This window comes from Phanerochaete carnosa (genome assembly GCF_000300595.1).
Source record: "Phanerochaete carnosa HHB-10118-sp unplaced genomic scaffold PHACAscaffold_2, whole genome shotgun sequence".
NCBI classification, from domain to species: Eukaryota; Fungi; Basidiomycota; class Agaricomycetes; order Polyporales; family Phanerochaetaceae; genus Phanerochaete; species Phanerochaete carnosa.
In genome coordinates, this window is record NW_006767629.1 from 4110365 (window position 1) to 4133039 (window position 22675).

Below are 22675 nucleotides of genomic sequence, written 5' to 3' on the forward strand. Positions count from 1 at the left end.
GTACATGGACATGAACGACTGGGTACCCTCTGGCCCACCCGAGTGCCCCGACAAGAACCGTGCTCAAAGCCAGCGACTGTATCGAATGCACCGCTTCCTGACGGGACGCGAGGCGGGCGGGTCGGGCTCCATCAAGCCCGTGTACGGACTGACCTCCGCCATTCTTATTCGTGTCGCAGCTATTGGGTACGCGCAGAGTCCAGCGTTTGAGCCGTACGCGCCAGGGCAGTGGAGCAAGCAGAAGCGTATCGAGCATGCGATGCGGTGGCATCCGGTGTTTAGGAAGGCGAGGTGGAGCGAGCGGATCGTGTATCCGGGAGAGGAAGAGGGTTTTGAGGAGTGGATAAGGACGAACGAGGGAACTCTGCTGCCGAGGTCGAAACCGACCGGGCTGCTGAAAAGCATCGTAGCCCGCAGTCGATTGTAGGTTAGACAACATGCATATTGAATATATGTACTTTCCTGCGATTCTACTTTTTGTTCAGTATGCCTCTCGTTACGTCAAGCCGGAAGAACGACCGGAATCCAATTTAATATCAAAAGGGGAGGTCGCAACAATACTGCCACAACGACGACTGCACATGCTGGGGTCACCCAACCCTGGCCTTCTTCCGTGCTCGCCCGCCCCCGGCGGTACCGTTCCCTATTGCCCCGCCCGTCCCTACGCCCGTGCCCACACTCCCGGCACTGCCTCTCCCGGACATGCTCTTCGCGGACATGCTATGGCTCATGCTAAGCGCATGCACCTGCGTGGCCTGTGCTTGAGCAACGTTTTGTGTCGCTTGTGCTTGTGTGGGGAGTGGCATCATGCTAGGTGCGTCGTCATACGTGATGCGCCTCGGCGGCGGATGCTGATGAGCCTGGAGTGATTCGAAGGCGCTGCCAACAGAATATCCCATTAGCAAGAGTAATGTACAGAAGAGATTTGGCGCACTTTTGAGTAGGAATAGGGTCCTCTTGGAACCATTTGTGCTTGAGGGCGGCGTGTGCTGTAAGCCTCTTGTCCGGATCATAGACAAAGGTTTGCTTCAAGAATTCATAGCCCAGCTGGGATTTCATCCGATTCGAACACCAATCGCGAAGTCGGTTAGTGTATCTACGATAATGACTTTGATGGTTAGAAAGTAACAGGCTAAATAGGAGACGCACGGATCAAGGCGTTTCATATTCGGGTATTCTGGCATGTCCTTCACGCCAGGCCAATCGCGCTCTAGCCAGGCTGAGGTCAGTTCAGTCATTAAAGAGCAAAAAGGAGCATATATTGCCGTCTGGTGTTCCCAAGATCTCGAAAATTTTGAGCATCTGGTCTTTCTGGAACGGTACATTTTTCTTCGAGTCCAGCTTCGCCTCTTCGCCCTTGAATATCGGTCTTAGGCTTGCTAGTTCCGCAACAACGCACCCAACAGCCCAGATGTCGATGGCCTTGTTGTAGTGTTTCGCGCCAAGTAGTAGCTCCGGGGCGCGGTACCATATTGTCACGACAACCTTGTCGCCGGTGTACAGCGCTTGCAACGGCGAATACGTTAGGCGTGCCAAGCCGAGATCACCAATCTTGACGACACCGTCGGCGGTGATAAGGATGTTGGCGGGCTTGAGGTCACGGTGGATGATGTGGCACGAGTGCAGATAGAGGAGGCCATTCAGGAGCTGGAACGTGAGGCTCTTCAACACTGGGAACGATATACTAGTTCGTAGCGTCTGCGAGTGATGGTGTATCAGCTGCAGGAAGTCATGTTCTGCATAGTCAAAGACCATATAGATCGACTTGTCCTCAAGGATGACCTCCTTGAGGGCAACCACGTTTTCATGAGAGATCTCCCGGTTGAGGGCGATCTCGCGGATGGCACTCTGGCTGATGCCTGTGTATGTGGTCACGTCGCCCTCCTTGTCAGGCTTAAACTTTTTGATGGCGTGTATCCGCGCGTCGGGTTCCCGGCTCTGAGCCTTGTACACGCGGCCGTAGGTGCCAGAAGAGATGAAGCCGAGGATGTTGTAGTTTTTAGTGACGCGAGGTTTCGCGCTGTCCCGCTTCGCACGGTAGATACGCATAGGATCAGCGTGAGCGGAGGAGATATTCATCTGGTCTGCGATTGGTCCGGTGATTAACAAGCAAGTTTCAACCAGTTCCTTGACGAGTATGATAGATCACAAAAGTGGCTGCGATGTGTGTTAACGGTTCCCATTAAGATGCTAATTTCTTATCACAATGCTTACTCTGAGACAAGAAGCGTGCAAGAACGAGACGCGGACGGCGCAGTACGAAAGCCCGAGTGACGGTACAAGACATCGGTAACTAGCGCTGCGCTGTTGAATAAACGCCACAGAGGGCTTGAACTTATCGTAATTCAAAGTGTGGTTAGTCTCTGCCTGGCTTTAGCCCGAAGCACAGCTGCCAGCTTTGTCATCAACGGTTTGCAGCTAGTCCTAAATCCATAACAAACATCGGGAGCTCAGTGGCACTCGGGCTTCCAATGGTAGAATTTGAAATGAGGCTCATACATACTGCAACAAAGCCAAAAACTCAGCTCACTCCCTGTTGCAGTACATACATTATCAGCCGCATTACAGAGTTTTTCATTAAAGCCTCCATAATGTGAATAAATTTCAGATATATGCGCACGAGAGTCGAGATAGTTACGGCTAACAATGACCGCAGATGCTGTGAAAATCGGCGTGGAAGGCCGTCGCACGCAGAAGTGAGGCCGCCTGTATCATGCAGGCCAACTAATTGGACGTAATAATTTGCGAACGCAGACTTAAGTGCCGACCGGTACGAAGGAAATGAATGAGTTGCTTCGGTTTGTTGCTTGGACGTGCCGGGATGTCACATTCGAGACGATCGGCTTGCCGTATAGTCCACGTCTTGCCAGCCTGAGGCCAGTACACCAGTAGTATACAATATTACGGCCGGCACATGAAGTATTGGAGGACAGAATCAAGTGTGGAACTTGAAGCTTGAAGCTTGAAGTACTGTACGTAGTGGAAGGTCGGAGGAGCTCAAATTGAGACAAGAATAATTCTAGGTTCGATAAGCAAAAAGGGGATGACAGCAATAATATCAGTAAGCTCAGTGTGTGACGCATCAGTAACTGTTCGTAACCGGCGGTAAGCAAAAATTGTATCCGTCGTGATGCGGTGCTGGGACGCCGTTTCCGTTTCCTGCCTGTTTCCACACTTCATTTCTCCTTTCCTCCCTGTTCTTCACAAATCGCTCGCTGTGTCGAGCGACGACTTTACTCACGGCCATGGCCGCCGTTACTCCCGCTCAGCAATCCCAGGCAGTCCAGTCGGGAGACCTCACCGACCTGGTTTCTTCCTCGACGTCTGCAACAGTCCATCCTTCAGACGACACCATTCTCTCTGTTCTACAAACCCGTTTCCGCCAAGACCTACCTTATTCTAGAGTTGGTTCGACAAACTACGTTGTTGTCAACCCCTACAAAACGCTTGCGAACGTCAACGACATCAGCGCCCAGGAGTATGAGGAGCGATCGTACAAGGACACGAGCCTTCCCCTACCAGGCACGCCCCCGCCGCTGCCGCCTCACCTATACGACCTTGCTGCGCGAGTATATCTGATGATGAGGAGGCGGAATGAGTCGCAGTCGGTCATTTTCCGGTGCGTAGTCGTTGGCCGTTCCACCGGCTTTCGTACTGACGACAGGCCTTAGAGGTATCACAGGTTCAGGGAAGACTGCGAGTGCACAGCTTGTCGTCAACCAGGTGCTAAGGCTATCTTCTCATTCAAAGCGTGAAACCCGCATGGCAGAGCAAATCAAGGCTCTGGGCACTCTACTCGACTCCTTTGGTAACGCGAAGACGCTCATGAACCCGAATGCTTCGCGGCATGGTCGCTACCTCGAACTGCACTTCACTGAGCGAGGACGCATATCCGGCGGGAAGGTCCTCACTTACGCACTTGAAAAGTCTCGCGTAAATCGTCTCACGCACGAGGAGCGCACGTTTCACGTATTTTATCAACTGCTAGCCGGATCGACTCCGGAAGAACGCGACCGCTTCCAGCTCGAGGATCCTTCGGATTATGCTCTTCTTGCATCGTCGGGATGCTACCGTCTACCCGCTGGCCCGTTTAGCGACGATTCAATAGCCATGGACGAGCTGCGTGCCGCGATGAAGACCCTCGGCTTCAAGTCAAAGCACACCTCATCTATCTTCAGCCTCCTGATTGCAATTCTCACCCTAGGCAATGTCCAATTTGGTGAAGGGGACGCACGAGACGTGTCCGCGTACGTCTCCAACCCCCTCGTTCTCGATCAGGCGGCGCGTCTCTTGGGAGTCTCATCAGAGGAGCTGGGAGAAACGTTGACAAATAAGACCAGCTACGTCAGGAAGGAGCTATATACGGTTATGCTCAACGCTTCGCAAAGCGCTGCGCAGCGAGATTCGCTCGTTCGTGACCTCTATGCCATCCTCTTTGCCTACGTTGGCGAAACGGCGAATCATCGCATTGCTCCGGGTTCCCAGGATCCGCTACCGGCGACGCAGATCATTTTGCTAGACCAACCCGGCTTCCAGACACGGGGCCCCGGTGGTACCACGTCAATGATGCTCGGGGGTCCTGCGCCACTTGTCTCGGCCTACGGCCAGAACGGCTTCGACGAATTTTGCATCAACTTCTCAGACGAGGTGCTACAGTCGTATGTCATCCGCAACATCTTTGAGGACTCCGTGGGTTACAACGCGCAAATGACCGCTGATGGCGTCTCGCTGCCGTCGGTCGCGATTATGGACAACTCTGCCTGCATCGAGTTGCTACGAGGTGCGCAGCTTGACGAACGCGCTCACCGAAAGCCGTCTGGAATACTCGGCGGGATGAACAAAGCCTGTTCTGCCGTGAAGTCAGGCAAGAGCGGAGACAAGCGTGACGAGGAGCTCCTCCAGGATCTCACCGCCAGGTTCGGCGCGCACAGCTCGTTCATTGCCAACCCCCAGCCAACAGCAGGTCCTTCCGGGCGGCACGTATTCGGCGTAAACCACTATGCCGGCAGCGTTACTTACGAAGTTGATGGCTTCGTGGAAAAGGACATCGACGTTCTGGACTCGGCGTTCGTCACGCTATTCCGCAACTCGAAGGAGCCCTTCGTCGCCAAGCTCATGTCCGGCCCGAGTCTTGCTGCTGAGAGACATTCTAAAGACGACTCCATTATTGTCCAGACACAGGCTTCGTCGCGTCCCTTGCGACAAGCTACGCCCATTCCTTCCCCCGATGGCACACTACCTCCTGCCGGCGAGGAGCATCCCCGTCTCGATCCCACCAAAGCTTACCCCGTCACGACGCAGATCAACTACAACCTCTCCGAGATTCTTTACAGCTTGGACCGGACGAGGCACTGGACCGTCTCCTGCATTCGTCCGAACGACTCCGGGTCCTCCAACTCCTTCGACAAGCGCCGAGTCAAGCTGCAGATTCGCTCTCTTCTACTCCCTGATCTTGTAGCTCGCTGCAAGACGGAGTACGTTGTCGACATGGACCACACCGCCTTCTGCGATTGTTACGTTCCGACGATGCAGGGATCAGAAAGAGAACGGATACGGCAGTGCGCGCAGGCGAATGGCTGGGAGGAGGGTGTTGAGTATGCGATGGGTCACTCAAAGATCTGGCTGTCTTACACCTCCTGGAAAATGGTCGAGGACGTCATTCGGTCGGCTGAGAAAGAAGCGAAGAAGCTCATGGGTGGCGTAGACGACGACGAGAGCGTCCTACCCGACGACGCGACCGAGTATTCCCAGCGCGACGCTAGCTCATCCCACGTAGGCGGCGGTGGATACTATGCCGCGGAGAGCGAGGATAACCTTCTACTCACGCGCAATGGACCTGGCGGTGCTTACAAGTCGCCCAACGCAAATATGCCGTACGGTAACAGTCAGCTGTCGCAGTCTCAAGTTGTGGACGATGCGCCTGCGTACAGTGACGCAGGATGGGGCTCCGAATGGGGAAAAGAGGGAGGTCGGGCGCCAGGCGACCAGAAGGAGGGCGGAGACCTCGTCGTCAGGGAGGCGCCAAACGCTGTGGAGGAGCTACCGACGACTCGAACGCGTCGCATCTGGCTATGGGTCGTTTGGGGTACGACGTTCTGGATACCGTCGTTCCTACTGTCATCTGTCGGCCGCATGAAACGCGCAGATATCCGTCTTGCCTGGCGCGAGAAGTTCACGATCTTCTGGCTCATCCTCTTCCTAAACGCCCTTGTCATCTTCTACATCATCGAGTTCGGTCGTCTCCTGTGTCCTAACTTCAACAAGGCGTGGTCGGTCCAGGAGGTTAACCAACACACCACTTCCAATGACTACTGGGTTGCCATCCAAGGTAACGTCTACGACGTCTCGAACTTCGTTCACGGCGATCACAGCGATATCACTGGTGAAGCGAGCAATGGTGCCGATTCACTTTCGGCCCTCGCGGGTCAAGATATGACTGGTTATTTCCCGCCTCCTCTCGTTCTCGCTTGCCCTGGACTCGTCAATGACCCGAATATGGGGTTGCGCCCGGCCAACTTCACCCCGGAGATTCCCACTGCAATGCACACGTCTGGTACCCTGCAATCCGCTCAGAATACGAAGCTGGATGCTTCGGACTGGTACACGGCGCGCTTCCTTCCCACCATCCGCACTTTCCACAAAGGTCCGCTGGTCTGGGATAAATCGGCCATTTGGAACGCGGCGAACGATCAGGACTCGCCCCGGTAAGTGTTGTGTGACAGTCCTTGCAGCAAGGAACATATCGCTGATATTTGCTTGGTTGCCTAGGAACGTAATCATCTGGGATAGTAGCATCTACGACCTAACCGATTACTTCAACACTATCAGTCTCAACCTTGGCGACCAGTACGAATTCCTGAACGAGAGCGTTAGCGACTTGTTTGAGCAACGTGTCGGACAAGATATCTCAAGCGATCTGAACGGCGTACTCGCTGCGATGGACCCAACCACCCGCGCGCAGAATGTCGACTGTCTCAACAACGCCTTCTATGTGGGCGAGTACGATTTCCGCAAGACTGCGCGGTGCCAGGTCCAGAATTGGCTTTTGGTCGCTGCGTCTGCGGTCATCATGGCGTCAATGGTCTTGAAGTGTAAGTGGCTGCTGTATATGCGCCTCTCAAGTAGACGTGCTTACACTCTTCGTAGTCTTGTCGGCCCTGCAGCTCTCTCCCAAGCGCAATCCCGAGATGTTGGACAAGTTTGTCATCTGTCAAATCCCGTGTTACACTGAAGGCGAAGACTCACTCCGGCGGACGATCGATTCACTGGCGTCCTTGAACTACGATGATAAACGTAAGCTGTTGTTCCTCATCTGCGACGGCAACATTATCGGTACGGGCAACGACCGCACCACGCCGCGCATCGTCCTCGACATCCTTGGTGTTGATTCTAAGCTCGATCCCGAGCCGCTGTTGTTCAAGTCGATCGGAGAAGGGTCCAAGGCGCTCAACTACGGCAAGATCTACTCTGGTTTGTATGAGTTTGAGGGTCATGTCGTTCCGTAAGTCTCATCAGTCGCTTATGAAGTGTAGAGGCTAAACTCAGCACCCCCAGATATATCGTCGTAGTCAAGGTCGGCAAGCCGACCGAACGTACCAGGCCCGGTAATCGCGGCAAGCGAGACAGTCAGATTCTTCTCATGCAGTATCTCAACCGCGTGCATTTCGACTCGGCCATGACCCCGCTCGAGCTCGAGATCTACCACCAAATGCGGAATGTCATTGGTATTGACCCGGCGTTCTATGAGTACATCTTCACTGTTGATGCCGATACCGTAAGTGCGCATCTCTTGTAGTTCTCACGTGTTTTAATCATTATTCTAGACTGTCACCCCTGAGTCGTTAAATCGACTAGTAGCCTCCGCCGCCGATGACTCTAGCATCATCGGTATCTGTGGTGAGACCAAGCTGGAAAACGAGGAAGGTTCATGGTGGACAATGATTCAGGTTTGTGATGACTCTCCTCTATCTAATTACGCCTGATCTCGTTCACAGGTTTACGAATACTACATCTCGCATCACTTGTCGAAGGCTTTCGAGAGCCTGTTCGGCTCCGTGAGCTGTCTTCCAGGATGTTTCTCAATGTATCGCATACGGACGGCCGACAAGGGACGACCTATCATTATCTCAAATCGCATCATTGAGGAGTATGCCGAACCCAATGTCGATACGTTGCACAAGAAGAATCTGCTGTCTCTCGGAGAGGATCGTTTCCTGACGACGCTTCTACTCAAGCACTTCCCGACGTTCCGGACTAAATTCACGCCTGACGCTCTTGCACACACCGTCGCCCCCGAGTCCTGGCGAGTGCTGCTCTCTCAGCGTCGTCGGTGGATCAACTCGACCATTCACAACCTTTGCGAGCTGGTTTTCCTACCCGAACTGTTTGGCTTCTGCTGTTTCTCCATGAGGTTCTTCGTTTTCATTGATCTCCTTGGTACCTTGGTATGTTGGTGCACTGTCTGAGCCCCTGAACGATAGCTGATTCACTTGAATCATGCAGATCTTGCCGTCGACTGTCGTTTATGTGAGTTCCAGTTGCGCTGGCGCTACTTCGCACATCTAACTCCAGCCTGTAGCTCATATATCTGATCGTTACTGTTACTGTGACGCATGCCGCAGTCCCCGTCCTGGCTCTCGTCATGTTGGCTGCAGTGTACGGTCTGCAGATGATCATCTTCATCCTCAAGCGAGAGTTCATGCTCGTCGGTTGGATGGTGGTTTACATCCTCTCGTATGTTCCTCATCCTTACGCGATGAATGCCGACTCATCGATCGCTTTTCAGATATCCCGTGTACAGTTTCCTCCTACCCGTATATTCTTTCTGGTGCATGGATGACTTCAGTTGGGGTAGCACTCGTCTGGTCATTGGTGAAGGCAGCAACAAGAAGGTCATCATGAATGACGACGAGAAGTTCGACGACTCCATGATCCCCATGAAGAAGTTCAGCGGTACGCCTCATGTCTGTCATTCCATCCACTTGTTATCTGACAATTATCCCTCAGAATACGAGGCTGAGGCTTGGGAGACTGCGTCGCACCACTCTGGTGAGACAGGCTATAGTGGTAGCAAGGCTCAATCGCGCGCTAGGTCTCGCGCTCCTGGGTCCCGTGCCGAATCGCCACGCAGCTTCCACCCCTCGCAAAGCGGAGACTACTACAGGGACACAAATCCTCTCGACAAGAATGGCTCACAACGGCCTGTTGGAAGCAACCACTCGCATCATGGTGGACAGCCGGCGATGTCGACATACGGCCTTCCTCAGTTACCGTTCATGCCGTTCGGCGGCGGCCCCGGCTCCGTCGCTGGCTCTGACCACGGCGGTCAGATGCCCATGCCCGGTCCAATGACATACCAGCACACAGGCAGCGTGTACGGCATGATGCCTACGATGCCTATGGCGCCACGCAACACTGTCATGTCCATGGGTATGTTCGGTGGTAACGTGAGCGGATCACAGGCGGGAGACTTTGCTCCGCCGATGGCTCCTGGCATGCAGGGCCGCCCAATGTCGACCTTCTCGATGGCGACGTCGGTCAATCCGTTCGCGACGCCATCGCCGAGCATGAATCCCAACCCGAATGATGAGGAGCTGACCAGCGCCTTACGGCAATACCTGAGCACGCAAGACCTCATGACAGTTACCAAGAAGTAAGCATTTTTACACGTCTGCCGTGTGCCGAACGATGACGAGTGCCTTTTCCTAGAACTGCGCGAGAAGCGATGCAAGCCCGATTCCCCAAGGCGGACTTGTCGACTCGGAAGCAGTTCCTCAACGACTCGATCGACAGCATTCTTTCTCAATCATAGACGTTGGTGGTCTCTCATTGTTTTGGTCGTTGCATCTAGTATCTCTTAGTTGGCATTCGGACGGACTATTAGTCAAGTATCGGACTGGACTATCTGCCTACCACCATATCCTGGACTTCATCCCCTCATGCATAGTCTAAACTTCGCATTGATACAGCCTTGTAATAGTCGCTCTCTTAGGACAATTCGAACCTTGCATTGCCTCCGTTTCCCGATCGATACAGGCCTTCGGTGCGGGCGTTATGATCTGCCTCCGCTGCCGCTGCGGGCGTCTCAATTAATTCCACATTTGCCGCATGTCCTCCTGCGTCTTTCTTCTTTCGACAACCACGACCATTGACGATGCCTGCTCCGTACGTTGTCATTGGCACTGTAGTAGTAGGCTTCGTCGCGGTGTATGCGTTGAAGCATGTGCGTATGGCTGCCGTGTGCTCGCGTTGGACGCCTTGAAATCACTAACACCTTACCTCACCTTAGTTCGTATATGATCCCCACGTCGCCCCGAAGGTCGACGATTACCTGGAACGTCGCAGACAGCGACAACGGGGTCCTGTCGCCGTTCCTGCAAGCGCAGAGTCGGGAGAAGACGAGGACGAGGATAAGCCCCTTGTTTCCGACGACGACCATGGGTATGATGGCGGCAGCATGTCCATCGAGCTCAGAGACCTCAGGGCGAGGGAGACCGCAGAGTGGAGGAGTACAAATCCGACCAGCATGCTCCGTCAGCGCGGTCGTCATATCAGGTCGTCGGACGTCTTAGACGAGGTACGCGGCAGTTCAGCGCAGTCTCCCTATCGCTGACCTTGTGTCCCAGTCTAACGTCTTCCTCCCCTATGACCCTATATCCCCCATGCTGCCCTCTGTCACCGAGTCATCTGCACCGTCGTCACCCTTTGTCCCAAAGTTTGGTACTTCCCAAGCTCCCACACCATCAGTGATACACAGCCCCTCTCCCAGGACAGCTGTTGACACCTCAAGGCTGCGATCCTCTGTCACAGTAGAGTCCGTATCGTCAAGCCTTGCTGCCCTGGATGCATTTACATCGTCTCGCGTGAGCAGTCCTGCGAGCTCGACCCGCTCTGAGTCCACCGCCAGTTCATTCACGCCCGCTGTCCTCGGTCCCGCGAGTCGCGCGCCTAGCGATGGTAATGGAACACCGCAGATCGAGGGCTCGCTGCTTTTCGAAGCTGCGCGCAGCCCAACGCTCGACGGCAGCTCATCAACACAATCTCGTGTTCACTCACCCTTCGTTGCCGTGGCAGGCATAGCCTCGGCCGAAACCTCGCCCACCCGTAGCAACACATCAGCCGCGTCGCCTCGTTCCGAGCGCGCCATCTCGCCGCTCTCACCGTTCTCAGACATTCAAGCGCTGGACTCGCCGGACTTCCGCTCGCCGTCGCCGGTGTTCTTGTCGCCACAGCCGTCGAGCCTGCATCTCGGCGCATGGAGTGAGACCGCGGTTCTGTCGCCGTCGCTGCGGTCGGGTATCTTCAGTCCGAGCATGAGCTCTGTCGATGACCAGTTTGATATCACGTCGTTTGCTGGAAGCGATTTTGACGACTGGAACAGCGTTGGCAGGCGGACCCCGTCACCTGGAACTCCATAGTATATCATTCCTCCCCCTTTTTTCTCCAACTTCCATGGGCAGATGACGTTCTGGATCGCTTCTCGGTGCTTGTATCAATATAATCGCACGTTCCCATCCATCGCTAGGCTGCTATCGTCGCTGTGCACAAACACTCACGTCACATTTGCATGCAGCAACACGCTGTACATTCTGTAGAGATAGCACATAGTTAGCAACTGTAAGTTTTGGCATTTTCCGTGCAATAACCTTTATCTCTGAACGTTGAACTTGTAGTATACCTGCTGTTTTCTCTATCAAGCCAATGGATGTGCATGTGCGCTACGATTCAGACTGGCGTTACCGTATGTTTGAGTTTATACAATACCCTGCCTTCTCGAGGGCAGAGCCCGGTCCGACTATACCTCTAGCTGGGAACTGATATGGCACTCCAGGCTCCGACTCCCGAGTCGAGAAAACAGTCTCAAGACGACTCACGCTCTGGCAGACGTGCGAGGCCCGCAGTTGATGGTAGCAGTACGAGGCAGCCTTATGTAAAGGCTCCTAATTATGCTTCAAACTGTGTGGGTATGTCAGGGCGATCACACACCTCCCTGTCTCTTACCTCTAGTCTCTCGCAGAATGGCGTCCGTTCTATCCATCGACTCAGTAGCCCTATTATCGTCAGGTGCGTCGTCATTGATGTGGCGTCACTCCAACTCTTCATCAGGTCGTTGTTCAATCCTATGCTCACGTCGCGGCAATGATGCAGGATACCCAATGCCGCTCCTTGGTCTCGGTGTGTATAAGAACAGCAACAGCAAGCCTGCTTGTTTAGCAGCTTTGAAACATGGCTACAGGTTCTGAAGCTCTGTTCGTAGTTCGGCTTGTGGAAGCCGCTGACCCTTGCGCCACAGAAAGATCGACACCGCTCGCGCGTACAGGAATGAGGCGCAAGTCGGTGAGGCCCTCAAAGAGAGCGGCATTCCACGCGAGCAAGTCTATATCAGTGAGACCCAGTGTCTCATGGCTTTTTGACACGGTTCGCTTATTCGTGCACTACAGCGAGCAAAATCAACCCCTATTCTGACCCTTGCACATACGAGATAACTCTGGCTGCAGTAGACGACTCGCTGCAGAAGCTCGATGTCGGTGAGAGGGCATAACACACACAGAGTAACGATGCTCGCGTTCTGAAACACTGTAGGATACATTGATTGCATGCTGATCCACAGCCCGCTCATACCCAAGGAGAAGCGCCTCGACACCTGGAGAGCTCTTATCGAGGCCAAGAAGCAGGGTAAACTGAAAGTGATTGGCGTGTCCAACTAGTGCGTCGCGTTTTTTCATCAACTTGCGAATTCTCACATCGATCGCACTTGCAGTAATGTCAAGCACCTCGATGATATTCACGAAGCTGGTCTCGAAATTCCGGAGATCAATCAAATTGAGGCAACATACAAAAGTTCTCTTGCTTGCTGCGCGTGCTCATTTCGTCCTGTGTATTCACACATGACAGGTCCAGCCCTTGTGCCAGCAGAAAGATATTGTCAGCTACTGCAAGCAGCACGGCATCTTCGTTGAGGCCTACGCTCCTCTTATGCGCGGACATTGGGACATCACAGCAATAACGGAGATCGCGAAGAAGGTAAATTTACGTTGAACAGCTCCGGGCTCGAGAATCTTCTCAATTCGCCCTTTTAAGCATAACAAGCACCCCGCTCAGGTCCTCGTGCGTTGGTCCCTGCAGCGCGGGTAAGTTCTTTGTGAAGGCGGCCCGAGATCTCTTAGCTGGCTCACATTCACGCAGATTCTCTCCGCTCCCGAAGTCTGACAAGCCCGAGCGAGTGGTGTCAAACGCGGACGTGTACGACTTTCAGATCAGCGCGGAGGACATGGCTCGTATCGACGCACTAGACCGCGGAAAAGAGGGAGCCATCACATGGAACCCCGTTGATGCTGAGTGACCGCGTTGCCTTTCCACTTCGCACCCTGATGGTGTCGCGAGATACATGGTGAAAGAAAATCCTGATTGGGTTTGCGGTAACGCTGCTATCGTACATTGTATGCTGTACAGTACCCACTAAACATGACAAAAAATATCACCTCATTGTGTCTTGCTGTACACATCCTCATCAGATCCAACCACAGTGGACGCCGTCGATCCGCGGCGGGTATCAACCACCCGCGCGGGCCATCCCACATATACCCCGCCGCCCTCAGCGATATCTCCCGAGGGCAGAAGGGCGTGCTCCATGAGCATGCTATAATCCTCCATCTGCGCGCCGGAGAGCAGCCGCGAGCCGGTGCGCATGGCGCAGCCCGTGCCAATGCGGAGTCTATTGAGGGCGAACATGCCACGCGAGTTAATGTGCGCAACGACGGAACATTCGTCGAGGGAGACGCGATCGCCGAGCTCGACAAGGTCGGGCTCCGTCATGAGCCCTACGCGCCCGCCGGCCCAAATCGTGCAATTCTTCCCGATTTTGGCGCCGAGCGCGCGGTAGAACCAGGCGATGTATGCCGAACCCGTAAGCGTCGCGAGTACGCCTCCATTGCCGTGACCGCGATAGAGTGGCTTGGAGAGTGTGAGGTGCAGCTGCCAGCGCTGGCAGTACGAGCTAGTATCCCACGGGCAGCTGCCCTCCTTGCGCCTCCGAATGACAAGCCACTTCCAGACGATAACCCATGCCAGGGCTACGAGTGATTGCAACGTCATAGTGATGACAAAGATGCACGCGATAAGGCCGTACAGTGTGGCTGGCCGGTACCAGCTCGCGTGGAAGAGGTGCAGATAGGGGACATGGATGTAGAGCTGGCGGAGAACCTGTGCGGCGGTCACGGCGCCAATGGCCCACCAGGCCGCAGAGAGACACGATAATGCGGTGTTGATAACGACAAGCAGCGGGTAAGGGAAGACGAAATAAGTCGCTTCGCGTTTGTAGAAGGCGCGACCGAATGGCGTGATTGTGTCTTCGTCGAGCTCGACGCCAAGACCCTTGGAGAACATCGCCGCTTCTCCGCCATCGTTGCCCATCCAGGTCGAACCGTCTTCATATACACCACCACGTTTACCCAAGGAACCTGAGCCCATGACCGTGCGCTTGCCGACATGTGTGCCTGGGAGCAACACTACTCGATCCGCGATCATGGCGCCGTTGCCGACGTTGATTCTCTCGGTGCCGAAGTTGTCCGTGGTGAAGATCTCTGAGCGGGAACCAAAGACGACGTCGTCACCAATCTCGAGCAGCTCCGGGTCTGGGCAGTAAATGCCAGAACCAGGCCAGTAGACTCGCTTTCCGATCTTGGCACCCATGGCGCGGAAGACAATCTACGTAGGACATCAACGAGTGCTCAGGGAAGTCAAAGGCATGAAGCTCACCGATGTCATCTCGTAGTGCGTACCGAGCACGTCGAAAGCATGACGAAGTGTGTACTGCGACAGGAGCACGCTGTTGATATAGCGGCGTAGTAAGGTGAACTGGCTTTGCTCCTCGACGGGCCCGGGCTCGTTCAAACCCATGATCCGCTTGACAATGATGCCGAAAAAGACCTGGATGATAGGCGCTGCAACGACGCGCAGCATACGCGCAACGATGTGGAAGAGCACTCGCGTCGGGTACGCAAACCAGGTGATGACGGACTCGACAGAGTTGAGGCCGGATTCGCGAAGCTTGACGTTGTGCACCATGCCGTAGAGTATCGCGAACCAGGGGATGTAGGACAGAAAGATGACACCGAGAATGATGGGCAGCCCAATGAAGAGCCGGAGGAGGATATGCGGTCGCCGGAAGACTGTGCGATTGTACTTGACAAACGACTCAGGTGACGGCTGTTCGTGTGAAGACGCATGCGGGCCGAAGACAGCACCATCAGGGATGACCGCACCTGGCGCAATCTGCGTGTACGTGTTGATAGTCGCGTTCTGGCCGATGACGATGTTGGCGAGTCGGAAATGGCCTTCACGCTCGACGCAGAACCCGCGCACCAGCGCCTTGTCTACTCGGCAGCCATCCTTGAACTCCAGAAGGTCGTATTCACCAAGTGTGGCGGTCTTGTCGATGTAGACATCTTTGCCAATTTTGGCTCCGAGCAACCGACAGTAGAGGTTGATGCCTTTCGGGTGAGCAGCGAAGATGCCTCGACCGGCGGACCGCAGCGATTGGTTGACAATCCACCATCGTAAATAATACACGCTATACCTGAGGACGGGTGAGAACGATAATCCCGCCAAAGTAAGTTCAGGACTCACATTTCATACTGGTCGGGCTTGTACCTGCCTATGACCAACCATTTGAAGATGATAGCGGCCACAGGACAAATAATGCGAGAGGACAGGCGGGCAAGGGTGATCGAAGTCAAGAGAGCGACCGCACGCGTCCAATAGTTGCTGTCCAAATAATCGCTGATGAAGGCGAGGAAAATAAGAATGACAGTCCCTGTGTTATCTCGTCAGCAATATACGGTACACAATTTTGCGGCACGACTCACAATTCCATGCAGCCTTGAGCGGATAAAAGAACAGCGTAGGAATAGCTTGTACGAGTAAACAGAGTGGGTTGTACTGGCTGCGGTGCTTGATGTTCTCTTGATATGCCTCGCCAAACACCGGCCTGGACTCATACACTTTGCCCTGCTCGTCCTGACGGTCTGACGCAGCGGCCATGAAGTTTTTCACTTCCTGGTCGATCAGCGCCGCGAGGCCGTTGACAGTACTGTTCGTGAAGAGATCCGACACCTTGAGTGATGCGCCCGTCTCCTTCCGGATCGCGTACGAGAGGCGGCCAAGCAGAAGCGAGTTCCCGCCGAGCAGGAAGAAGTCCGAGTCGCCGCTGATCATCGCCGCGTCCTTCTGGAGCAGGCCCGCGATGATGTCGCGCACGAGCAACGCGCGCCCAGACATGTTCGCCGCGTTCTTCTGCTCGATCGTCTCCTCCATAGCGTGGAAGTTAACCTCGCCATTGCTCTTGGGCAGCGGCTCGTTGAAGACGTAGACCGAATTCGGAATGCTATAGCCGGGTAGGACACCCTTGAGCTCACCCTTGATTTTGTCGGAGTCGAGAGCCTCGTCTTCGGTGTAGATGAAGGCATCGAGCGTGCCGTCTTCTTGCATGCGTACCGCGACCTCCTCCACGCTAGGCACGTTGCAAAGCGCCTGTTTCATCTCGTCCATATCGAAGGAGACGCGATTGCAGGGAATAGGCTCCGAAAGCGGGACGTTCTTGTCTGGCGCATTCGCCTCGTAGTGACGATGCAGAGCAGGGACGCCATCATTGAGCATGCCGATGTTGAGGCGCTGCGCAAGCTTAATGCGGAGCGGCTTGCCGGCATTGTTCTTCGGGAGGTCGTCCATGTAAATGACCAAGAACGGCCATTTGGACGGGTGAAGCTGCTCCTTCAGCAGATCCTGGAGCTCGGCAAGACTGATGCGAGGCATGCCCTGGGCGGGGACGATAACGACGCCGATCGCCTCTTGCAAGACGTCGTGTTCCACGGAAAACGAAAGCGTCATCTTGACTCGTTCCTTCGCGACAACGAGCACGGCCTCTTCGATCTCAAACGGAGAGATGACTTCTCCGCCACGATTGATGATCTCCTTAGAGCGTCCGGTGATGAAGAGGTAGCCGTCCTTATCCATGTATCCGCAATCGCCAGAGTCGAACCAACCTTCGCTGGAGAATGCCGAAGTGTCCAGAGGGACGTCACGGGTCGATTCCTTCTCGTAGCCGACGAAGGTGGGCAGACCGCGAACGGACACTGCGCCAGTCTGTCCGCGGGGAAGCTCGCGCTCGAGATTCAGCGGGTCGCGGATGGAGAGATAAGGGCCACAGGCAATGCCGGAACAACCAGGGCGCTCGAGCTTGTATGTCGTTGGAGGACTCGCGATCGGCATGCATTCCTAATGATCTTCAGCGACTTGCGCAGGAACGCACTCATACAGAGCGTGCTCACTGTTGATCCATAGGAGGGCAAGATAGTGGCGCCGAAAGTGTTGCGCAGCTCTTCAGCAAGAACAGGAAGCAGGCCACCAGCAGCATTGCAGATGAGGCGGTACTTCGTGGCCCGCGAGGGTACGATGGAGTCAGGCCGGGAGTTCAAAATCGCTTGGTGCATCGTGGGAGCCGCGTAATACCTGCACGGTCGTTAGATGACCAGCTAGACTGATTGGACGGGAGCACGCACCAAGTGGTACCCAATTCCGTAGACAAAGACCAGAACGCTGCGGCGTCAAAGCCAGCACACATGACAGCCGCACCGCCAGATAAGATGGGCGCAAACAGATTGCGGACTATGCCTCCAACGTGAAACAAAGGCATCATGTTCACTGAGGGAAAATTAGCTCTGTACACCCACAAAAATTACCTGACTTACTATTGATGTCGTCTTCCTTGAGATCCCACGACGTCATGACGGCGCAAGTGCCGACGATGAGAGATCGAAGGGTGTACGGTACGACCTTTTTCTTTCCGCTAGTGCCAGATGTGTGGAGAACGAGCGACTGGTCATCGAGCCCATGGAGTTGAGATGGCTGACACTTCTCCTCGTCGTACCCAATTGTCACATCGTCGGGAAAGTCCATGAGCGTGAGGTCGAAAAGTCCAGTGGGTCCATCCGACCGCTCTTCGAGATAGACAATCTCGCAACCAAGCTTCTCCTTGATGTTCTTAAGCTCCAGCCGGTCTTCCGCATCTCTCGTCGCCAGGACTGCCTTCGCTCCAAGCCGCTCAGCGTCTTCGAACAGCTCTGACGCTGTGCAGGTCGCGTTAACGGGGGCTGTGGTGTGATAGGAAGCCAGGGCAAGCAGCGCAAGACCGTTCTCCGGCGTTGTGGGCAGAGCGACCATGATGCGATCGTTGGGCCCCAACCGCTTGGTAGGGCTCGAGACAGGGAAGACGAAGGTCGAGACGAAGTCTCGAATCACGTTGTGGCACAGTGGCTTCCGCATCGTGTTTGGAGAGTACAGCGCAGGTTTTGTCGTGCTGGGGAGACAGTCGAAGAAGGTGTCAACGCGGCCATTGTTTGTGACGCTCTCGACGAGCAGATCCCCAAGCGACAACTCGTCTGGTGGTGCCGGTAGCTCGCGCACGAAGGACAAGGGTATAGACATGGTGCATGTGGGAGACAGCGACGACGCAGAGAAGGGTTATAAGGACCATTGTGCGGATGTGATCGGCTGGGTGCTTCCAAACCAGACGGGCAAGCCGCCGCGTCAGCTTCCGCGGTACACCACTGTCAGCTTGCGTGCCTTCAGGCACAGAGCCCCAAAATTGGACTGCATAACGATGTCGTTGCGAGATTTACGGAGGCATCTTCAGCGAATGGTTTGCAGAGATCGTGGAGGCTGCTATCCGGACGGTGTGTACCGCGAAAGTTGTCGCCCTCTTTGGGTAGGTAGAGACTTGGTGGCGTTCGATAGGCGCCATCTTCCAAGCGCCAAATCCGTGCAAAAAACATACTGGATGCGGCCGCGGAGTATGCATATGACTATCCAGCCCCGGAAGTGTCTGCATCTTCAGAGGCTGAGTTGCTTTCGCTAATTCTAGAGTTATATTTCGGCTTGCACATAGAGGGAGGCTGCTTACATGGACCGTATGATCCCGAGACAATTGCCAGGCTCTCATTGGGCTCGCGTTTGACGCGGTATAGAGCCCACTTCTCGCCGAGAAACTAGCGTATCTGCACTGTCTCTGCAGCCCCAGAGCTAGTACGACTCCGCCACGTTTGGTCGGGGTTTTTGGGTAGTCTCAGCGACTATTGGCTCAAGGGTCTTTTGCGTGGTACATGTTGCGCGTCATGTTCTTGTTTATTGACGAACGCCGACAAAAAAGACGAAATTCCCGGGCAGATAGCCGGCTATGCACAAAGGCAAATAGATGTCGGCGACACACAAGATGAAAGCAAGAGGAGACGAGCGTTAGCGCGAACGACACGCGTCAATAAGCACGTAAGTAGATAATTGTAAATGGCATCACAAATGTCACGACGCGTAAATAAAAGGCTGTAAGCGTGGGAACTTATGTCCGCGTAATGGCTATAATCAAACAACTAGCGTTCCTTCCTTAACCACGACCGGCCGCCCGTTCTCTCCCCTCTATTCGATCCCGCAGCCTCTGTCCAAGATGGCAAAGTCACAGGAGAGCTACATGTTTACGGTGGGGAAGCTAGGTCAGCAGGGTGCTCATTGAATAGCGCAAAGCGTGCTCACGGGCCGTGGCAACTACGCGTAGATGCGGGGATGGCTGTACGTGCTGCTCCTAAGCTTTCGTGGACGTTTGCATGATAAACATAGGCGTAGATTCTTCTCGGAGAAAGGGCACACCTCATCGAGTTTCCGTCCCTCCTGCTACCACCCGGCGCAACCACAGGATCCATTGTGAACATCTCCGTTCTTCAGAACCACGCCGAAGAAAAGAAACGTGAGCAAGAGTTTTGGAAGCTGCAGGAAAATATCCTCGATACATACGGGACTAAGCCACCAGAGCCTCCAAAGTTGAAGGTATGTCTGAAAGTCTCACGCGGGAGCTAAGATGTGCCAACGACGGGCTTTGCAGCTGCGGAACGTGACGCAGACTTCGGTACGCTCGAATGGGAGCCTATCCAACTCGCAACATCAAAGCTGCGCTCACTAGACATATACCGAAATCGCCAGCGTCTTGCCGCTATCCCATCGCCTCTCACAAATACATCTACGAAGCTCTCTGGTCTACAGCTGGACTCTGACTACTCGTTCCACCTCATTCTGCGGACGACCGCGGGGACATACTCGTCCAACCCGATTGCCATCAGGACCCATAAGCTCGAAGACACGTCTGGCATCCGCGTCTGCTTTGGCAACGTCCAAGACAACCGCTCGCTTGAGGAAGCGAAGGCCGCTCTCACCGATCTCGGTGGCAAGTGGAGTGACAGGATCCAGATCGATACCACTCACTTCGTATGCACGACGCCCGCTGCGACGCCTTCGGGAGCAGAAGCGACTGGTGGTGCTTCGAACGCCCCAGGAATCGAATACCAGAAGGCTCTGCAACTGAGCATCCCAATCGTGACACCTCATTGGGTTCTCGAGTGTAAGAAGCAGCACAAGTAGGTATTTCCTCGCGCTGCCTGCATCTTCCTGCTGAAAATGTCCCAGAATGGTCGCCATTGGGAACTTCTATCTCGGCGCATCCCCGTCTGCGCCAATCAACTCTGCACCATTCTCGCGTCCGCAATCCATGTCTCAAGCGACGCTCCCCTCCCCCGCCAACTCGAGCTCGCCGGCAAGCAGAACGAGCAATCGCCAGTCGATGCCGGCTCCTGCGCGCACAACGACGTCTCCGCCCACCGCCCAGCCTGCGTCTGCACCGCGTGTCACACCGATCGAGCCGACGCCTGAGGAGTCGGACGAGTCGGACGAGGACGAGGACACAGACACCGCCGCGGGGCGCACGCGCAAGGGCACGATGAGCAAGAACTTCCGTTTCCCGCCGTCGTCCGCGGAGGCGCCGCCACCCGTGCCGCCCATGCCGGCAGACACGAAGGCGCTCCCGCAGGAACCACAGGAGCACCGCGAACAGCTGGGCGAGCGGCGCGCATCGACGCACCGCGCGTCGGACACGGAGGACGTCGCGCTCACGCCTGTCGTCGTGCCGAACGTCGATGTGCCGCCGCCGCCTCCCGTCGAGAAGGAGCGCTCGCCGATTGGGCCGGACATCGGGGACGAGGAGGTGGGCGATACGGAGGAGATTTCGTTGAACTAGGGCATGCGTCTCGCTTCTTGTGTATTATACCTCTCCACTTTCCACGTTTTGCGATTTTGACTACGCAAGCGCTGCAACAAGAAGAGCATTATATTAGGCCTACGTCGCACCCGAAACAAAATCGGTTGGGATTCCCGACAGTTGGGTCAGATGCCTGTGTCAGCAACTTTACGAATAGATGATGCCAACTGAATCGAACAGAAGATGAGGATGGCAATGTCAGCCGCGGGTTACAGCTGTTCGAAGAACGATAGACACCCCCGGCAAATTTTCAGAACTCGGAGTTCGAAAACTCCGCAGGCACTAGAGTGAGCGGAGGAGAGTCAGGAGACACGTCCGCCGTTGGGCGTATGTGGCGTACCAGCGACGCAAATCCTACGTAGGCTCAGTTTAATCGCAGAGCTTGAGCTTCATCGCTGTAATGTTGCTGACCTCCACTACTTTCTCTCAAAGCCATATCTCTGTCGTCGGATCAGACAATATATTGCTGTCGTATCGGACAGCTGTACGGTATTGATGAATGCAAGAGTGGTCATACAAGATGGATACGTGAAGGTTTGTGGTATCGATCGTCTTTGCGAAAGGGGGCATACGCTTACCAGCTGCCTCTGACGAACAGTCCAAGGGCCGTATCTTTAAGATACCACAGCTGACCGGATGGCTAGTATTAGTGAGCGGCGACGAGCTCGTTGAAGAGCTACTCACCGCCGACGAGGACACGCTCTCGCCGGCTGCCGCGGTAGCTGATGTAAGCCTCTTGGGACGTGCGCTTTCGTTGATTGCGCTGCTGACGGCTCTCGCTCAGATTTTCCAGACCGACTACACGAGTGGGAAATCTGTTCACGAAAATACGTATCATATAGGCGTATTACAGACGGCCCTCAACGGAAACCTTGCAATGATTCTTTCCTCGGTCCTCGACGAATTCACAGTTTTTTCAAGCAAGAGCTAGACGCGAAGCTCGCCGACAAAGGTGAGTCCCCCCCCTTTTTTTTTTTTTGAAATATTATCATTAGTAGGATGGACTTCACTCGGGGTTGCTAGCATTTTCGCCCGGATAGTCTGCCGTGCAAGCAACCGCGCGTTCATCGGTCTACCCGTTTGTACGTCTGCTCGTTTTCTCGCGAAGGGCTTTGGTTAATAGGTTAATAAAAATCGTGTTTTTATGTCGTCAGGTCGCAGCTCAGAATATTGCGAGACGGCAGAGGGATTTGCGATGAATATCGTCCTAGGGGGAGCCTGGCTGAACTGCTTCCCAGGCTCTCTCAAGCCGTAAGCCGCATGAGCTACATCGCAAACGCGCCCTTACCGCGCAATAGAGTCGCAGCATTCTTGCTCAACATGGCCACTGGGTACCATCGTAGAATGCTTCAGCACCTAGGACCTGTCGTTGAGGACAGGAAGAGACAACTCGCGAACCATGGCAAAGACTATGCCGAGAAACCGGTTAGTACGATCCTTCCTTACTCGCAGAATATCGCAGCTAAAGCCCTCGCTATTGCGGACAGACATGCTTTCTTGGCTAATAGACAGCGCGCCACGCGATCATCAGCTCTCCACAGA

At 54.7% G+C, this 22675-nt stretch overlaps 6 protein-coding genes across 6 annotated transcripts in view; 4 read left to right on the forward strand and 2 right to left on the reverse strand.

The window, feature by feature from the left end:
* On the forward strand, positions 1–475 carry PHACADRAFT_250912 (uncharacterized protein). The gene has a single exon (XM_007392532.1). It carries the CDS (start codon positions 5–7, stop codon positions 425–427), a length of 423 nt encoding a protein of 140 aa, XP_007392594.1. The 5' UTR covers positions 1–4; the 3' UTR covers positions 428–475.
* A 30-nt stretch (positions 476–505) lies between these two features.
* PHACADRAFT_170622 (uncharacterized protein) lies at positions 506–2156 on the reverse strand. The gene is made up of 4 exons (XM_007392533.1): positions 1266–2156; positions 1150–1210; positions 935–1096; positions 506–879 (listed from the first exon to the last, which is right to left on the reverse strand). The coding sequence occupies exons 1-4, from the start codon at positions 2077–2079 to the stop codon at positions 591–593; spliced, it is 1326 nt and encodes a 441-aa protein (XP_007392595.1). The 5' UTR covers positions 2080–2156; the 3' UTR covers positions 506–590.
* A 901-nt stretch (positions 2157–3057) lies between these two features.
* PHACADRAFT_138474 (glycosyltransferase family 2 protein) lies at positions 3058–10025 on the forward strand. The gene is made up of 12 exons (XM_007392534.1): positions 3058–3619; positions 3672–6704; positions 6769–7091; positions 7147–7501; positions 7555–7774; positions 7824–7946; positions 7995–8444; positions 8503–8526; positions 8579–8733; positions 8786–8952; positions 9007–9652; positions 9709–10025. The coding sequence occupies exons 1-12, from the start codon at positions 3246–3248 to the stop codon at positions 9809–9811; spliced, it is 5973 nt and encodes a 1990-aa protein (XP_007392596.1). The 5' UTR covers positions 3058–3245; the 3' UTR covers positions 9812–10025.
* A 5-nt stretch (positions 10026–10030) lies between these two features.
* Positions 10031–18483, reverse strand: PHACADRAFT_206259 (uncharacterized protein; the record flags this gene model as incomplete). The annotated part of the gene is made up of 7 exons (XM_007392535.1): positions 10031–14706; positions 14758–15577; positions 15628–15814; positions 15867–17274; positions 17328–17508; positions 17559–17700; positions 17748–18483. 7 exons carry the CDS (start codon positions 18481–18483, stop codon positions 13483–13485), a joined length of 4698 nt encoding a protein of 1565 aa, XP_007392597.1. The 3' UTR covers positions 10031–13482.
* Positions 18484–19357: 874 nt separating this feature from the next.
* On the forward strand, positions 19358–21234 carry PHACADRAFT_170628 (uncharacterized protein). Its single transcript, XM_007392536.1, has 5 exons — positions 19358–19528; positions 19672–19872; positions 19928–19951; positions 19993–20456; positions 20506–21234. Exons 1-5 carry the CDS (start codon positions 19496–19498, stop codon positions 21110–21112), a joined length of 1329 nt encoding a protein of 442 aa, XP_007392598.1. The 5' UTR covers positions 19358–19495; the 3' UTR covers positions 21113–21234.
* A 19-nt stretch (positions 21235–21253) lies between these two features.
* The window catches only part of PHACADRAFT_138482 (uncharacterized protein), a 3122-nt gene continuing 1700 nt past the window's right edge, over positions 21254–22675 (forward strand). The window contains exons 1-4 of the mRNA XM_007392537.1: positions 21254–21667; positions 21732–21860; positions 21918–22043; positions 22086–22248. Of these exons, the coding sequence (XP_007392599.1) occupies positions 21629–21667; positions 21732–21860; positions 21918–22043; positions 22086–22248 (457 nt within the window). The 5' untranslated portion in view covers positions 21254–21628. The remainder of the gene's footprint in view (positions 21668–21731; positions 21861–21917; positions 22044–22085; positions 22249–22675) is intronic.

Excerpts from the sequence above, each read along its gene's own strand:
- PHACADRAFT_250912 (XM_007392532.1), top strand. The coding sequence starts at position 5 with ATGGACATGAACGACTGGGTACCCTCTGGCCCACCCGAGTGCCCCGAC.
- PHACADRAFT_170628 (XM_007392536.1), top strand. The coding sequence starts at position 19,496 with ATGGCAAAGTCACAGGAGAGCTACATGTTTACG. Across the intron at positions 19,873-19,927 it reads CAGAGCCTCCAAAGTTGAAG|CTGCGGAACGTGACGCAGAC; the intron begins GTATGTCTGAAA and ends CGGGCTTTGCAG. Across the intron at positions 19,952-19,992 it reads GGAACGTGACGCAGACTTCG|CTGCGCTCACTAGACATATA; the intron begins GTACGCTCGAAT and ends GCAACATCAAAG.
- PHACADRAFT_138474 (XM_007392534.1), top strand. The coding sequence starts at position 3,246 with ATGGCCGCCGTTACTCCCGCTCAGCAATCCCAGGCAGTCCAGTCGGGA. Across the intron at positions 7,502-7,554 it reads TTTGAGGGTCATGTCGTTCC|ATATATCGTCGTAGTCAAGG; the intron begins GTAAGTCTCATC and ends CAGCACCCCCAG. Across the intron at positions 8,734-8,785 it reads ATGGTGGTTTACATCCTCTC|ATATCCCGTGTACAGTTTCC; the intron begins GTATGTTCCTCA and ends ATCGCTTTTCAG.
- PHACADRAFT_170622 (XM_007392533.1), bottom strand. The coding sequence starts at position 2,079 with ATGAATATCTCCTCCGCTCACGCTGATCCTATGCGTATCTACCGTGCG. Across the intron at positions 1,097-1,149 it reads AATATGAAACGCCTTGATCC|ATACACTAACCGACTTCGCG; the intron begins GTGCGTCTCCTA and ends TCATTATCGTAG. Across the intron at positions 880-934 it reads GACCCTATTCCTACTCAAAA|CGCCTTCGAATCACTCCAGG; the intron begins GTGCGCCAAATC and ends TTCTGTTGGCAG.